Source organism: Stigmatopora nigra, chromosome 11 (assembly GCF_051989575.1).
Source record: "Stigmatopora nigra isolate UIUO_SnigA chromosome 11, RoL_Snig_1.1, whole genome shotgun sequence".
In the NCBI taxonomy this organism is placed as follows: domain Eukaryota; kingdom Metazoa; phylum Chordata; class Actinopteri; order Syngnathiformes; family Syngnathidae; genus Stigmatopora; species Stigmatopora nigra.
Window position 1 is genome coordinate 10,547,387 of NC_135518.1, and position 17,549 is coordinate 10,564,935.

The 17,549-nt window shown below is 38.7% G+C and overlaps 1 protein-coding gene across 1 annotated transcript; it reads left to right on the plus strand.

Annotated features, from left to right (window-relative positions):
- The first annotated feature begins 1,366 nt into the window (after nucleotides 1–1,366).
- epb41l5 (erythrocyte membrane protein band 4.1 like 5) lies at nucleotides 1,367–17,239 on the plus strand. Its single transcript, XM_077728468.1, has 26 exons — nucleotides 1,367–1,538; nucleotides 2,515–2,726; nucleotides 4,690–4,794; nucleotides 5,757–5,799; nucleotides 5,920–5,998; nucleotides 6,072–6,116; nucleotides 6,226–6,278; nucleotides 7,350–7,470; nucleotides 7,637–7,724; nucleotides 7,859–7,947; nucleotides 8,063–8,132; nucleotides 9,447–9,616; nucleotides 9,914–10,020; nucleotides 10,187–10,205; nucleotides 10,303–10,348; nucleotides 10,421–10,539; nucleotides 12,802–12,953; nucleotides 13,040–13,131; nucleotides 13,218–13,355; nucleotides 13,624–13,691; nucleotides 13,846–13,968; nucleotides 14,736–14,811; nucleotides 14,901–14,981; nucleotides 16,193–16,258; nucleotides 16,385–16,536; nucleotides 17,097–17,239. The coding sequence occupies exons 2-26, from the start codon at nucleotides 2,547–2,549 to the stop codon at nucleotides 17,164–17,166; spliced, it is 2,352 nt and encodes a 783-aa protein (XP_077584594.1). The 5' UTR covers nucleotides 1,367–1,538; nucleotides 2,515–2,546; the 3' UTR covers nucleotides 17,167–17,239.
- The last annotated feature ends 310 nt before the right edge of the window (nucleotides 17,240–17,549 follow it).

Genomic DNA, 17,549 nt, shown 5'->3' on the forward strand with positions numbered 1-17,549 from the left:
TTTGCTTTTTATGCAGTCATAAGAGTAGTTTTTGTTCTCATCTGCCACTCATAGCACATTTTCTCCAGCCTTGACATGCTTTATGCTGCACTTCCTTTACTTTGCTCTCTTCCAGCTAACTCGACATTTAGGGGGGAAGTTGGTATTTTCTTTTTATTTTTTGGCTTAACTCTATTAGTGACTTCAGCAAAACACGAATATTTTTTTTGATATATTATCAAGAAATTTAAAAAAAACAAACTTGCCACTAAAGAGGGAGAGCGTATGACTACCAAACATTTTAGCGTGAAGCTTTTACGATGGAAATGTTTTGTCAATGACTCACAATTGATGCATTTTGGGTAGGTTTTAGAGGGGTTCAGGAATGGGAAGAGGCCGTCTTTAGCTGTACTTTTTTGCAGAGATGAAACCTTTTGTAGATGGCTAGGAAAAGTGCCGCGCCTTGTACAATTGCGGACTACTGAAAAGAAGAGAAACTTCTTTTTTTTTGTTTGTTTAGGATTTATTTTCATTTGTTTAAAAAAAATATGACACAAGTAGGGGGAAGATGCAAACTTCTAACTACACAGTGCCACTTGTTAATTTTGTGTAAATAATGCTAGACCCTGTAAATACAATGTTGTATATTAAAAAAAATCTTTAAAATAAAAGGGAAAATCAATTGTGATTTTTTTTTTTTTTTGGGGGGGGGGGTTGTTTTATTCTGGATGCTTCAAATGTTCCACTGCTGGTGTGTATATTTTCAATCCTCTGGATTTGATAGAATCTATAACGGCAGTATGCTGCACACCCGATGTTTGATCTTATATTTTAAATGGAGCTTTTTATGTGTCGTACAATTGTATTGTTTCTTTTTGACTGGACCCCTGGTTTTACTAGTGCTTTGGACGTGTCTCGAAGCTTGATTGTGAACAATTAAAGCTTGTATGTCAAAGCATGGAGATGTCACTTGAGATCACCTCGCTTTTACTTGCAGAATAACTAAAGTAAAGATAGGATTAAGAGCAAAAGATTAACATCAGATTAAATTGAAAATTTTCTATTGGGAAAAAAAAATACATTCATTTTAAGCAATAGTTAACACTATACTGTGGAAATAAAAAATAAAAACAGTAAATATGAATACATTAATTCATAACTTATTCTTTTCCAGATATCTTTATTCCTACCAATTCGACTTGACAACAAATACGTTTTTTTACATAAACTCCAATAAAAATACAATTAAACATGTATTTATATAAAAATAGCAAGAATTGAGTTATTTGGGCTTTTAAAATAAAATAGGTGTATGTCCCTTTAAAAAAAAATGCGAGTCACGTTATTGTGAGGTTTATCTGACGTCACTTCCCGGGAAAGCTTCGCCTCCTACTTTTTTTTTAGGGATCCTAAGGGAGGAAAATCTCGCGCAGGGGGTCGTGGGACGCCAAAAAACAAGAAGTAACCTTCAAACTTCACAAAAATGCTCCATGTTGCACTTCGATCGTCCAAAATGCAAGCGGGTGTGCTTTGCTGCTGGATTTAACGCTGGATCTTCGGTAAGTATCCCTCGCTTCTTGATCCGGACCCTGTTCCCAATCCACAAGTGTCCCCGCAGCCGGGCAAGTGTATCTTGGGGCTGGCTGGCCAAAAAGAACATCAGGCGGCGCTTTGTTTTGTTTTAAGCGAGTAAAAGTCAAAATACTTTGTTGCTAGTACAGTTCCTAGTTTGTAACGGTGTCGCTCGTTTTTAAAATCGAGCGCACACCTGTTGCGTTGCTCTCAACAGGTACCTTAAGGCCCATTGATCGCGTACAATTGAAGCGAATAAAGTTAGATTTCCCCCCTGTATGTTTATTAAAAGTATCATTAGGGTTCCTTGTAACATTTGGTACCTTTTTATATGTTTTAACGGTTCGATCTAAAGTTAGATCGTCGATGGCCGTTGTTTTGCGAACGTGTGAAGCATCTGTAATTCGCTGTGTTTTAATATTAAAGCATCAGACTTTTTGAATGATAATTCCCAAGATCAGTCCAACACTGCCATAATAACATTTATCTTGTCTTTCAACATCAATGTTTTTTAAACGGCAGCCATCGATAATGTACACGTGCTGCCTTCACTTATATTACCTTGATTACTCACAATTATCTTACAATATAGCAACAGAGACAAAAACAAGTTGTTTGTGAATGGAAAAATATATTTTTTATTTCACTTTCATGCACGATTTGTCAAAGACTTGCAAAATTGCCGTGCAACATTTCTGCAAATAAATACAGTAGCAATACATATTGCAGCATTGCATTTAAAAAAAAAAAAAAAAACATGTTAACACTTGTGGTGTAAGGCAACCTGTTGCTTTTTATATGATATATTTAGTCTTGGCTGTGGCCTATTGATAACATTTTGGGATAAGTATCCCAGATTCAATATATTGCCACATTCTTACCTTCTATGCTGTATACCTACATGTACCACCTTGCATTACTTCCTTGTGTGTTTCCTCATCACAAATGCTTTTGTTGACTTAGGTGGTGTAGTGTGACCATCCTTCAATGCCAGCATGCTGAGTTTTCTGCGAAGGACTTTGGGGCGACGCTCCATTCGCAAACATGCAGAAAAAACGCGGCTACGGGAGGCCCAGCGTGCTACGACGCACATCCCGGCTGCCGGTGATGCAAAGTCCATCATTACCTGCCGCGTGTCCTTGTTGGATGGGACAGATGTCAGCGTCGACCTACCAGTAAGAAAGGGGGACTATTTTTTTTTTTCCATATGTTTTTGGGGAGTTCAGAATCAGAACTGTTGTTTTAAAAAAACATACTTTTTTTTGCTATCACTTTACAAGCATCTAATGATGTGGATGTGAGTACAGTAGCTAGATGGTTTCAACATGCAGCCATTTGGGGGTCCCTGTCGCCCTCCTATTAGAAATATAAGAGCTCAGTATAGAATATTGATGTTTGCTCTGGTCAATATCACCTGAAAAGAAATCTCAGATGTTTTACCATGCATTTTAAGAGCAGTCTTTTAACTCGTTGGTTGCTCAAGTTCCTTTTCTGAGGGAAAAAATACTTATTTTATTTTATTAGATTACATTAAATAAAAAAAGAGACTTTCGCAATCAAAAACTCGAATTCCATGAAGTAAATTGATACACTAACCTTATGTTACGCAGTTAACCACCATGTTGAATCAGAAGCACAGCACCACGGAGCTTATTCACATGTGGGCGTGTGGGCTTCAGTGGCTGATCACCTGTAATCCATGATCCTCTCTGGACAACACGCTTAATCACATGACTGCATCACATGACAAGTGGAGTTCATCAAAATAACAATGATATTAGTAGCCACATGCCATTGTTTTATTTCTAACGATCACTCCAATATTCATAGATTAAACCAGTTAAGCATTCTTGAAAGTCTTCCTGATTCACCTGACCTTACATACCTCTGGTATTTGCAGCTCACTAAATGGGAATTAACGCTATTGGTTTATATTAGCAGTCAGTCCAATTAGCTTTTTTTGCGTGATGCTGACTCATATAAGTCGACAGTACTACTGCCAGAAGTCATGACGTCGACAAGCCGCGGCCTGAGCTGCACTGAGGTTGTTTATGGCATTTCCTAAGATCCCAAGGCCGTTACACCTGCCGCTTCTGACTCAATATCTTTCGGAATGTTCCACGCTATTTAAGTTATCATTGAGCCGTTTACTTTTGAAAACATCAGCAGACAGGAATTCATTTTGCCTGAGCACAGTAGTGAATGCTCTTACTATTCCCTTTTCCTTTTCCTCCACTGTTGTTTCACTGACTAAACATTTTGATAGATCTTTTATCAAATGTCTAAATTGCACCCCTGTGACTCAATATTTGAGACATATTAGAGTTACCATACGCCGAGAGGGAAAAAAAGAAGTGAACAAAACAACTTGAAGCACTGAAACAAAGCATGGCACACATGCTCACACACAAACACGCGTGCACAATGAATCCTTTGTACACTCTCTTTCCCTCCCGAGGGTACTGTAGGGGTGCAGTATGCCTCCTTGCTTTTGCCAATGCACCCCCCCAGACCTGCCTTTATGAGAACAAATGATACCGATGACAGGTTGTGTTCTTACATTTGTTGTGCATTGAAATTAAATTTGTAGAATTTACATGTAATATAATACTCCTAAAATGCTGTATTTTTTCTGAGGTTTTATTTATTTTTTTTTATATTTTTTTTTCTCCTTTCAAATTAGATAAATATTGTGTGAAAAGACTAGAATAGCCACATAAATTCAAGTGGTCATATGGAGGGTCCAGCTTCCCCTTTTCCCTCAGCTCCAGGCTGTCTAGGGCACATGCCCACCGCCCCCCTCTCTCCGTCGTCACGGCAACACTGTCGCCATGTCTCTAGTTTGAGGTTCAGAAGACAAATGTGTTTGACTGCGTGTATGTGAGGGAGAGATCTTCCAGTCCCCGGACTGAGCACAGGCAGTAACTGGTACAGCCTTGTTGAAAAAGGCAACTCCTATTCTGGCTACTTGGATGATTTACTCATACCTGTGTTCAATCAAATAATTCAACACCAAATGAATCACCATAACCACAAAAGAAAGAATGAAAGAAAACATATTTCTGTGCATATTTTGTTCTGACCTGTATTAAGAAGTGATGTACTGTGTTTGTATCTTTTCATGGGCGGTCTCATTAGAAAAAAGCCAAAGGTGAGGAACTATTTGACCAGATCATGTACCACCTGGACATTGTCGAAAAAGACTACTTCGGACTGCGGTTCATGGACTCCGCACAAGTTCCAGTAAGACACTTTTTTTTTTTCTTCTTTTCTACAAACCGAAATCCATATTTCTCACATTATAGTATACACTAACAGTAATTACACTCAGACCTTGGATAACAACTGTGATAACAAATACTTGCAACATACATAAACATAATACTAAGTCAGTCAGGCGTACGGCCTTACTTACGACTGTGTGATACAAATATTTGGAATTATGTTATCAGAAATATGATAGTCGTACAGTTAATATGCAAAACTTGCTGGACATCATTTTTGAGGAGGTTATGCTACATTTTCCTACCTCAATATCTAATCTTATTGCACTATTGTCAGTGGTTCATAACTTTAATAAGAAGCCATGCTCTAGGCACAAAATGAGTGTAATCTTGAGTTGTATATTAACAATCAGCTTTTAATATGTTTCTATGGCAACCCTGTGAAAACTGGTTAGGCAAAAAAGGGATCAAGTCATTATTTTGACTGGACTCTCATCACATTTTCAAACAATGATCACATTGACTGCCAATGACAGAAGCTACCATGTGTAATTCTGGCAAAAGAATCTGTTGCAGGCATTTGTGTCAGCTAAAAAAATCAGCTGGTTCTCCAACCCGGGCTTGTTTTAAGTGGCCGGTATGTCAGTCAAACCGGCGCTTCACACTGTTGAAAAAGAAGTGGGAAAGGAAAAAAAAGGGGGGCACATCTTTGAGGCCTGAAGGTTGTTTCAGGCTGAAAGGAGGAATGCGGGGGAGAGGACGCTACAGTGCTCCCAGTTCCTTGCTATTGCACTCACTTTACACGTGCTCCATCACCGTCACTAGCTTTTCCTCTCTTGACTTCCTCCGTGTCTGCTATGAAACAAAGTTAAGCGGGTGGGTGGAGGCTGGCTCAAGTTTAAGAAGTGGACCATTTGGTTTGTTAACTGTTTAACTGTATATATGTTTTGGAATATAATATAAAGTGTGCTTTTCTTTCAGCATTGGCTTGATATCACAAAAAGTATCAAAAAGCAAGTGAAAAGTAAGTGGAACCTTCATGGTAATGATTTTTTATTTTATTTTTTTAATTCTGCAAATGACTCTGACACTGGCTTTGCTTTTTATTTCATATTTGCTCTAATATAATGTCTATTTTTTTTAGTTGGGCCCCCATACTGTCTTCACCTGCGAGTCAAGTTCTACTCTTCTGAGCCAAACAATCTGCATGAGGAGCTCACCAGGTAAGGAAACACATAAAATACATAAAATCCAGTATCATTCCAACACAAAAAAATCTGTATTTTCTCCTTTCAGATACCTTTTCGTGTTGCAATTAAAACAAGACATCCTGAGTGGAAAGTAAGCCAGCCGTTTAAACACTGATATATTTTGGCATGACATGTTATCTTGCTTAATAAAGCTTTTAGCCCATTTTTCTGCATCTTACTGAAACACTCTTAAATTTCAGGCTGGAATGCCCATTTGAAACCACAGTGGAATTGGCTGCATTCTCACTACAGGGTAAGTAGGAATGACCCCAAAAAAAAAAAAAAAACTGGGGTTTGTCACTCAGCATTTTATGTGGTTTTAGGCTTTTAGCCATCAAACCTTTTGTTTGCCTCCAGTCGGTGACTATTGGGACACATTCCATTTTATTTGTTCACAGTGGTTAAATCTTTTCAGCCTGTCCCTTAAAAATTGTTACTACCCCTGTTGGTATTTTCTAACCGGAGAGATTATAAAAAAAGTAACTCATGTCATCTGAATTTGGGTTTCTCACGCCAAAATGGATTACCATGTGAATTGCAATAAAACACATTCTTCTTGTAACATGGTGAAATATGACAGAGAGGTCCAATCTATTTGAAAATGTCAAAATGAATTGGACACTTAATGCTGGTAAAGGTGGAGCAGGTTTGGAGAGAAAAAAGCTGACATTTTCTCGTATTTGCCGTTTCGTGTACGATAGTTGAGGGACCTTTTGTAACCAACTTGCACACACATTTTCAGAGTCACTCAAGGGTAAATGCCAGCTCATTAGTGCTTGGTTCTCTTCAGAGGCCTGCTAATCCAGTTCCCTCGCTGTCTTTGCATTTTTCTCCCACTGTTGAGCTTTCTCCCCTTTTTGCATTCTCTTTAAAAGAAAAAAAAAGAGAAAATATGTTGTCTTTTTCTTCCTCCCTTTTGTTCCAAACGTTAAAGCTTTTCTCCCTGGTGGAATAGTTTCTAAGATTGAATGTTACATCAACAACATCCTTCCTTTCCTTCCTTCCGCTAAAGATAAGGAGCTTTGAATTGGCCTTCATCTTATTTTCAAGTTCAATACATGTCATAGTTATCGTTTGTTTTCTTCTAAATTAGGGAGCAGCTTCCTGCCTCTGCACTTGTGCCGTGCTTTTATTTTGTGAAGGAAAATGCATTGCTTTATAGCATTTTTATGTTTTGGCTTAAGACTCCAATTTTCTATGCTGTAGTATAACCCACAGAATGGCTAAAACACCTTGTTTTCGGGACTAAATGATGAGCACAATCTGTGTAGACCTTTTTCCAAACTTGGTAAAAACCTATTTATTGTGATATTTCCCCTTCCAGCGGAACTTGGAGATTGTGACCCACTAGAACACAATTTGGACCTGGTATCGGAATTTCGATTTATCCCTGAACAGACTGAGGATGTGGAGCTGGCAATATACAACGCATGGAAGGAGTGCAGGTTGCCTTGGTTTACATTATAAAACTATTTGTCTATTTCTAATTCTGTACAACCACAGACTTGCCTGGAGTCTAAGTTTTTTTTTCTCTAAATTATTACTGTGTCTTACTATAAGACCTAATTTGCTTCTTGTTCTGAAATACATTTTCTTTTCTAACACATTTAGAGGTCAAACACCTGCACAGGCTGAGATCAACTACTTGAATAAAGCAAAATGGCTGGAAATGTATGGTGTGGACATGCATATGGTTCAAGTAAGTGGCCCACTTAACACTGGAGATACATTGTACTAGTCTACAACTATGATTTTAGTTATCAAAGGGGTCTGTAATACTGCCTTTTTGTTTTCTTGCTCTTTTTTTTCTTCTATTCTCTTTTTAAAATCCAGGCACGAGATGGTAATGAGTACAGTCTGGGCTTGACGCCAACTGGCGTTTTAGTATTTGAAGGACAAACCAAGATTGGCCTCTTTTTTTGGTATGCATTACTATGACACAATTGGTTAAATGGATGTGAGGTACTTTTAATTTCATCTAGTTTTTTTGTTTTTGTCTGATTTTTGAATGTTCTGTTTATGTCTTGCTGTTTTTAGGCCAAAGATCACACGTTTGGATTTCAAAAAAAGCAAGCTGACTTTAGTGGTTGTGGAGGATGATGATCAGGTGAATATTTCACAAATACGAGTAAAATGGCTATAATAGTGTATTGTAAAATGGCAATATGATGTATTAGATATAAGACTACAGTGAAAGGAGAGTCCCTTTATCGTTATTAATATCAATTCCTCTCCAGAGTTGAAGTTTCCCCTGAAGCTTTTCATTTACTCTTGAATAATCTAGCACTTTCACGCATATCGAACCAAATCGTTACCATTGTACCGTCTTTTTATATCCTGAACCGTCTACAAAAGTAGTTTTCCCTCTTCTCAATATCATATTGTCCTCCTATCAGTGCCCCTTAAATCCCCATAAGTCTATTGGTAAAAAAATATATATATGGAGCTTTGTTTCCTAATAAAAGGAGAATAATGTAATGCTCTGAAAGCCCCCTGTTGGAAAATAAAAAATGAAAGTGGACTTGTTGTCGAGTTGCCCAGAGGCAAGTGCATGCGAGGAAGCACTGGAGCTTGTTTATGTCCATCCTGGAGGTCCGTGTGGGAGGTTAATAAAGAAGCCTCCTCTCTGGTATTTCTGGTATGCATTATCCATGCTCCCCACTACACGCACGCACACACACTGTACACAGAGCATTGGCCTTTTTGCTCAAGCCCCCCCTTGACAGTTGTATAATGTATTGGTTCCTGCTTACTGCTTGTATTTACTCATTCGTGGGTGCTTTATCAACACAACTGTCACGGCCAATGTAAGTGTAGAAGGTGTTATCTACGTGTCTACGTGTTTCTTTATCCTCATGGCCTGCGATTAATGGCGGTAGATGTCCAATTCTTTTAGATGGTTTGCAATTTTAAGATTGCTGCCAGGCCTCCCAGGCAAAATGGATGGGACTTTGTGTGTCTGAAAGTCGCAGGGAATTGTTAACAAAGCCTCCTACGTGGCTGAGCGGAGAGAAGTAAATGGATTCTTCCTAAAGTGAAGTGCAGATTTGACCTCAAAGTCACTAAACTGCTGATAAGATGAAGTGTGTGAGTAACATGGTCTCCTTATTTAATCAGTTTTGCTGTGAGTTAAGGCAGACTGCACGATTGCTTAGTGGAGTTATAGCTAGAGAGATATTTCCTGAAATGTTTTGTCTATTGATAATCACCCCCTTTTTTTCTAATTGCTACACCAAATCAAATGAAAATCACATTATTGAGGCAGAGTGGAAATTAGGCTGTTTTTTTGCTTTAACCAAAAGATAAAGGAAGTTCTGCTATTAGTTAAATGTATGAATATTGATTTTTAAAGGTAACTGAGGACTTATTTTATCTGTTATTGCAAGGAACTGATGTTTTCTATGCTTGTAATCATATTTAGGGCAAAGAGCAAGAGCACACTTTTGTCTTCAGAATGGACCACCCAAAGGCCTGTAAGCATCTCTGGAAGTGTGCCGTGGAACATCATGCCTTTTTTCGGTTGAGGGGTCCTGTACAAAAGAACTCTGCTCGCTCGGGTTTCATCCGCATGGGATCGCGCTTCCGTTACAGGTAAGCCAAAATTTACTTCAAATGTAGTTGCTGTTAAAGGAAAGTCATTCTGTATCTCATGCGCGTGCGAGTGTATGTTTAGTCATTACCCATTCCGATGAACACCAGCGGTCATGTTTGTTTAAGCAGAGGGTTATCGAGTTTGTTGGGCCGACAGAGTTGTCGCTTGGATGCTTTCAGAGTTCATTCGGGGTCGTTGTGGGAAAATCAAATCGTGAAATGACCATTGGGAGAAAGTGGATGTGAAATGGCTTTGCTTTGTGTTAAGTTGAAATGTTGTATTTTTTGTGTGAGCAGTGGAAACACAGAGTACCAGACGACAAAGTCCAATAAAGCCAGACGATCGGCCTCCTTTGAGAGGAGGCCGAGTCGACGCTATTCCAGAAGAACAATGCATAACAGAGGTGAGTGACACCGTCAAGAACTGGATTGTGGTTAGAAGTTAACGGCGGGCCATCATGGACTGAAATGTCAATACAGAGCTGTTAATGATTGACATCATTGGAACTTTTCTTCCATCTGATATTCAACTGTGATATTTGATGACAAATATTTTTGTGTTTTCTACAGGACCCTTCCATCCACAAGAGTGAGTTCTGTTTTTCCACATTTAAAAAATCTTTGTATCACTGAAAAAGGTATGATAGTAGAAATATGTGAAATTAAATGTCTTGCTTTTTGCACAGAGTTCTTTCGTCGGTCAATGGAGTCAATTCCAGCAAAGACAAGCATGTGAGCACTGCCACTTTTACTATTTGTCAATGCAAAATCAAAACATCAACTCATTTTGAACTACTTGACCAGGTTCCTCCCAGTCGGGGTCCATGGGCGAGTGTGTCGGTGGTGAATGTTGCGCCTGCTTCTGCTTGTGGCCCGTTGGAAATTGAACCTCTGCCTAGGAGTCCAGGAGGGGAAAAGAGAAGGTTTGTGTATTTTGTAAATAAAGTGTTAAAGTTTTTCTAATTTAGAAAGATTTAACAAGATTTACACGAGTATACAAGTGTCCTCAGCTCCCCGATCTCTATACTTGAGCGTTGACCCCTGCCTAGTATGTGAGGGGTTCTATTTTGCAGACCCGTACCAAGTGGCTCTGAGGACCGGTGCATTGTATGCATTACTGATGCCCATTAGGGTTGTTTTGGCATACTGAAAGATAGATATAAAAATGAAATTGGTGACTGCAAGGTTTTATCTCCATTTTTATTTAATGTCTGAACTTGCTAGTACTTCTGAACACAAGCAAATGTTTGCGTTCCCCTCTGTCTTACAGTATTAACATGTACTGAGGAAATGTCTAAACTATCGGAGGTCAGGTAGGTACGATTGCACATTTAGCTTTCTTCATTATAACCAATCAATAGCTGCGATGTGTGGGGGTGTCTTTTAATTCTCTCTCTTTTTATTTTATTTTTTTACCTTTGGAAAAAATATCTCTAAATATCTTTTAAAAGGGGCATTTTTCCTCTTATGATTTGCTGCTTTTATTTCTTTGATGAGCATGTATAACGAACGCCCAGCCATTAACTGCAGGTGACTCTTGGTGCTTCATGGGAGGCTTTTCTTTGGCATCATTTATTTCAATTTAAAAAATGTCTGGTAAAAGGATCATCTCATGTAGACATGGCTGACTATAGCGCGCACACATGATCAATCTATATGTGGCGATGCTTCCGAGACTACTTTCCATTCAGGCAATGGAACCCGCTGCTTCATATTAACCTGCCGCTGCTCCCATTGGATGAGTTGTTTGTAACACTGACATTGGTGGCATAGGATCTTTTGATCCCATTTTCTTTGTCTTCTGTCGCTTCCTCTTCCCCGTTCAATCCATCGACACTCCATTACCCGGGCTCTCATCATTCCCCTCTCCTGTGTGCCCCCCCTCCCCTCCCATTTATCCTTGTCACCCACCTCCATCTCCTCAGGTGCCCTCTCCCCTGCATCCTACTCGCTTGTATCTCATCAAAGCTCCTCACAAGGAGCTTGCCAGGGGCGAGCAACAGACTGTCATCTCATCTTGGCTTGATTCGAGCAACGTGTTCTCAACTCTGATGTGATTCATGGCCTTGAATGCCCACATGCCTTTTTATTCCTTACTCGTTGGCTGCCACTGACAGTGCTGGATGTCCAATCCTTTTGGCCTGGTTAAAATTGAAACACTTTTAGACCTCATTTTACCAGCTGCCTTATTACAGACTGAACTTTAGTTTTTTTGTATTGATTTTTATAATTGAGAAAGGTACTTTTGGCCTTTTCTCACTTTCTAAGTCTGGTTGTAAGCTTGTATGTATTTTGAAAATATTTCTATGCTATCTTAAAAGCTACTGTGATAATTGGAAAATGTAGATTTCCTTTTTTTATTTCAATCTTGAAGCACTGCAATTAGGCATCAGTGGAAATCAATTATTTTCATTATAATTTTGAGCTAAAGTATTGCGGTATTTCACTAAAGTTGCAACATTTTCCATTTTATATTACATTTCATTTTTGAACATTTTATGGAATACTTAAGGCAAGGTAAATGTTGACATACATTATTTTAGGGGCCAAAAATAGCATCTAGGGACCAGGATAGCAGATATCGGTTCCACTTTGAAGTTATGACAAGCTCAACATTTTTGAAAACTATTTTTACTTATTTGTATGCCAAACTTGTTCGTAAGTACTTAGTTGACTATGAAATCAATATGCTTATCTGTACATTTTTACATGATTATAATATAAGTGTGTACCTATCTTATGACAGAAGCTATAAATGCCGTCCAATCAAACTTTTTAAAGAAAATCTAGCAATCTTAATTTATTTTCTAAAGCTTTAAGGATTATTATAATGGTTGTATTCTTGAAGACAGAAACAAATCTTCTGTTACTTTTGTGTATTAGAGCTAATAAGACTGATTTTTGAAGAATGATATGTATTATATGGAGAGAATAAAACTGCTACTCCTATTAATCAGTGATATTTACTACATTATAGATTATTTGTTCTAAAATGTCATTTCACTGTAACACTTTATTTTTAGGTTATTTTATGGCTCTTGCTGGTAAGTTGGGCAAATGCCAAGATCGATTTTTGCTCCATAGAACTCATCACTGAAGGTTTTTTCAGATACGATTTTTTTTTTTTTCTTTTCTTTCAATTTCTAACTTTTGACTTCAACCCACTCCTCTCATCTGCTTTGTAGTTTGCCGCTGGCTGCCGACATCATCGAGACATGCATTGACGACGTCCTCAGGGCTCCGACCACTCCAGCCGTGAAGGCTGTCGATGAAGCCGGACCGAGTACCGCCTACTCTCCCCCCATTGCGACTGGCGAAGAGTTACTCGGCCTCACTGGTCTGTAAAACCTCAAAAATAATAAAATAGTCCTCCAATGAGTTAACTGTAGATATCTTAAAGTTGTTTTCTTCCCCACCATTTAGAAACTGCTGCACGTCTCAAGCAGTTGGAGTTGGAAAGCAGTCCACGTTTGGCCAAGAATAATGTTAACATCAATATGGTCATGAATAATCAGGTAGGTGTGTTGTGAGTTGTCTTTAAAACTAGAAATGAAAAGTAACAGGTGATTATTTGATATTGATCTCTTTCCTGCTTTAAAAGGAGGATGTTGTAAAGATCAGAGAGAAACGCTGTCTAAACAGCGCAGACAGCAGTCCTGTTGTCACGCCACTGCGACCTCCAGACAATTTGAAGAGTAACATCCTCAAAGCGCAAGCTGAGGCCGCTACTACACTCAAGGTGAAGTAGAAATATTTTTGGAAACAGATCCTCGCTTCTGTTTTATAAAGTGATTGTTCTCTTGATGATTTGTTTAGAGATTGTTGACCTAAAAATCCTCTGGGGAAACTCTCCCCCTATTTGTGCTTCCAGCGCTCAATATACACATAGAAATACATTCATCTACTATCAAAATATATTTTTAGCAGCACTTTAATTACTGTGCAAAACTGTTGAAAATATTCTGTGCATAAATATTAAATTTTTTAAATGTGTTTCTGTTTCAAAGGTTGCGTCGGAGGAAACTGTGTCACTGATGGGAGATATTAAGAACTGTAATTTACCGGGAACATCCAGGTATGATTGGCTTCTTTTGACCTGTACTTTTTTTGTTGTTGAATTTGGAGGAGAAAATAATTGATTAGTTTTCAGTCAGCTCTATACTCTATAATGCCAAGCCAGGGAGGAAGTGGAGGGTCTCTAATATGTTTTCCCATCTGTCTGTCGCCAGGTTGAAGTCGCGCTCCGGCCGAATGGGCAGCAACTCGTCTCTGTCTGTTAGCAGTCGCCCAGACACACAAGACTCATGGGAGCTGCTCAAAAACTCTTCGCTTGTCTCATCGGATGGAACCAGGTCAGTCTGCCTCTTTTAAAAGATGCACTTAACTTTTCCAAAAGGCTGCCATTGACAGTTATAGAAAAAAACTCCAACTGTTCTAAAAATGTAGACTTTATGTTGATACTTTAAATACAGTAATTTCTTGTTTCAACCATTCATTTTGACTTAAATTGGCAGCAAATTAGGATTAGTACTATTTTGTATTAAAACAAGGGGGTTAAAAAAAATTAATCAAATAATTTGAATAAATGGTAAAAAGAGTTGTTGGCAGTAAATAGTCGTTTTTTTGTGTGTGTATTTAATATATTAAAAAACATCTTCCAATTTCTCACTCAAAATTTCTCACTTGCCATCTTTTGCCATCAATTACATAATATTCTTTGGGTATGGAAATAAACAAAAAAATGGATATCCTTACTGGTATTAAACATCTGTGCCCATCCGTCTGGTTGGGCGCACTAAGTCACGTGACCAGAGTTCTGCCTAGATACTGTCGTTATCCCAGCTTCATAGAATTTACAGTCGGTTAGAGGGTGCCGCCACTACAGACAGCGTGTTATCGCTTGAATGGTCAATTCACAAGGCTTACATGTCTGCTGGCTTGCTGATGCAGAAAATACTCAGATGCTCCTAATGTTTATCTGCTGGAAAAAGTAGCCGAGTGGAAAAATACTTACCTTTTATGTGAGAGAATGGTTTATTCTTGTAGCTTGACCACGAATAGTATGCTTACTATGTTATTTGCATGTTCAAATATCATTTTTTTTTTTCTTGGTCAACAGTGCTGAAAGGTTGACTGAAGATTTGAATGCTTCATTAGTGAAGTTGACACCAGAATCTGTTGTTGTGGAAAGCAAGGTAATGTAGTAAATGTGGTATTTTAATAGATTTAGTTTGTTTTTATTAGGTTGATGAGTGTGCTTAACATATTTTATGTCACGTTATAGGTTCAAATGGATGATGATGTTTCAAACGCAACTTTACCACTCTCTGATAATTTGATTGACTTCACTGATCCGATCCCTGCTGTAAGTTTTTATCATTTTTTTAATGAATTTTTAACTCACAGTTTCGGCCTCGACGGCAGTGGACGTCCAATCCATTTAAACGATTATTCGCTGCCAAATTTTGAACAGATCGCACGTCCGTGATTGGCACCAAAAGATGACGATTCACTGCTAATCACCACAGCCTAAAAGGATATCTGAACCTTATCATCAAACCGCTCCTTGCACATGCAGTGTTCTTTTGAACTCATATCTCGGCCTCTGATGCTATCATTGGATCATAGTTTTCATCGGGCTGGCTTTAACACGCCACCTCGAGGGATCTTCAACAGCGGTCCAGGGGAGACCTTCTCCCCCTGGCCTCATTTCTGTGAATTATTAGAAGAGCAAAAGGATAAAAAGCAGAGAGGAAATAATATCCTGTGTTGGAATTCTGTTTGAACTTTCTACTAAAGACTTACTGGAAAGATGGGCTCAGATCAGAGGTCGCCTTTGGAAAAGCGGAATTGATATTTGGGTTAGATTGTGTGTGTTTTGACAGTATTGCGACCTTTATTTTTCAAGGGCATTCTAACAAACTATTGATTATGACTTAAATTTTACATTTTATTTTGTACAAATTTTAAGCAGCTCATTGACAACTCAATCAACTACCATACCAATTGACTACTATTTCAATGACCGCCTATTTAATTATTCACATTATGTCCCGAATTATGGAGAAATAGTTAATGTGCTCTCTAAGAATAAGAAGAACAAAATGAGTGACACTCAGAACCCTCCTTCTGGATAATTTAAAAAAAATTGGCAATGCATCTTGGATTCCAGCCCAGAATCTCAGCCCTGCGAGGCAAATGTTTTAACCTCTAGTCCAATGTGCCGCACAAAGCCTAAAATCTCACAAACTGGACTAGTTGACAGACATTGGCAGGAAAAGTACAAACATCTTTTATTAACTAGCCGGCTTCCAGCTGGGAATGAAGCAACCTCTTCTGTTGAGTCTTTTCTTCACTCTGAGTGTTGTTGTTTAAACTCTAAAGGAGTTGATGTGAAAACCCCAGGAGGGAAATTGTTTGAACACTTGCCGGGCTAGTCAAGCAAGCTTAGACTCTCCAGAACTCAGTGCACAAGTCCGATCTTTGTTTGAGATAATGTGCCAGTAAATGTTCACTATTAAATGATGTTGGGAGACAGGGAAAAAAAAAACTGGAGCTTGTTTTGTTTTTTTTCAGTTGACGTCGGTGCTGCCGACTCCTAAAGCAGCCATCACTCCTCGCTGGATCATTCCTGCCACTGCTGTGAGTATTCATTATTTTTCAACCCACACCCACCCTTTGCATGTGCCTTGTCTGCCCAAAAAATGTCTGGTAGAGCCCATGGACTTGACAGAATTAGACACTGACAGCCTTCCCCTTTTAATGCAGCCTCCTGGTATCTTTACTAACGGCCTGCTCGACCTTGAGCCCTCCGTTAAGGTCGCCGCCGCCGCTGTTCTTCAAGCCCCTGCGGATGGGGGAACCGCTCCCACCTCAACCCTCCCTCAATCCGCTCATGCATTTCACACCAAGTCAGCAAGGTAAAGTAAGGTCTTTTAATGATGTACACCATGTTTTTTGACGCTTTGCTTCCCCCTGTTGACCCAACTAAAAATGGGATGACTTTTAATCCTATTTTGTGTTGCTTTTTTTACACTCTTCATACGTTGTAAAGCTTTATTCAAGAAAAAAAATAAGGCTAGCATTTTTCATCTTCCTAAATGGCGAGTTTCTCCAGAAATGCTAATTAAAATAAAAGTTTATCAATTGGTTCACTCCCTTTTTGGAGGAAAATAAAATTGTAAAATGCATTTTAAGAATTCCACATTTTTAGTTGGATAAAATATTATATACACTTTACCCACTCCAACTTTTCCAGATTGAACTCATTCCAAAACATTGCAGCAACCAATAAGTTAACATTCTGCTCCAATTCATTCCAACTTCAATAGCTTCAGTCGCCCTTAAAACATATGTGCTAGGATTTCCAAAGTCTGTCCACTTCAAACTAAGTAAGGACTAGCGGGCACAAGGGTGGATCAGTTGGTGCACCAGTATCCTTGAAAAAGTCCAATCTATGTTTTTCCATAATCCTCCACAGCATTATGGGTCAGGAGGAAGCCTCAGAGGATGGAGCCCCACCCAGAGGCCTTCTGACCACTGAGCTCTAATATCTGCAGACAAGCTGAGATGGCAAAGAAGCATGCAGTTTCCAAGTAACACACACACACACACACACACACACTCACACTAACAACTTTTGGAACTCGAACTCGGCACAAAATCGTTGACATTCCAATATTGCGTAGTTTAAAAGGCAACTCAAATCCTTTATCTGTAGCACAACTGGTTCCCTCCATTTTTGACACTGACAAGCAAATAGTGATTTTTGTGTCTTTAATTACTCGTAATGCATTCCACTGGACGCTGGTTGTTGGAAAGATGACGACTGTGTTTATTTGAAGAGATAATGGGATCTGGACTTTCGAAAAATATGTTTATCTACATTTTTTAGGGTTTTACAACCCTTTTCAGTCACTGGATTGAACATTTT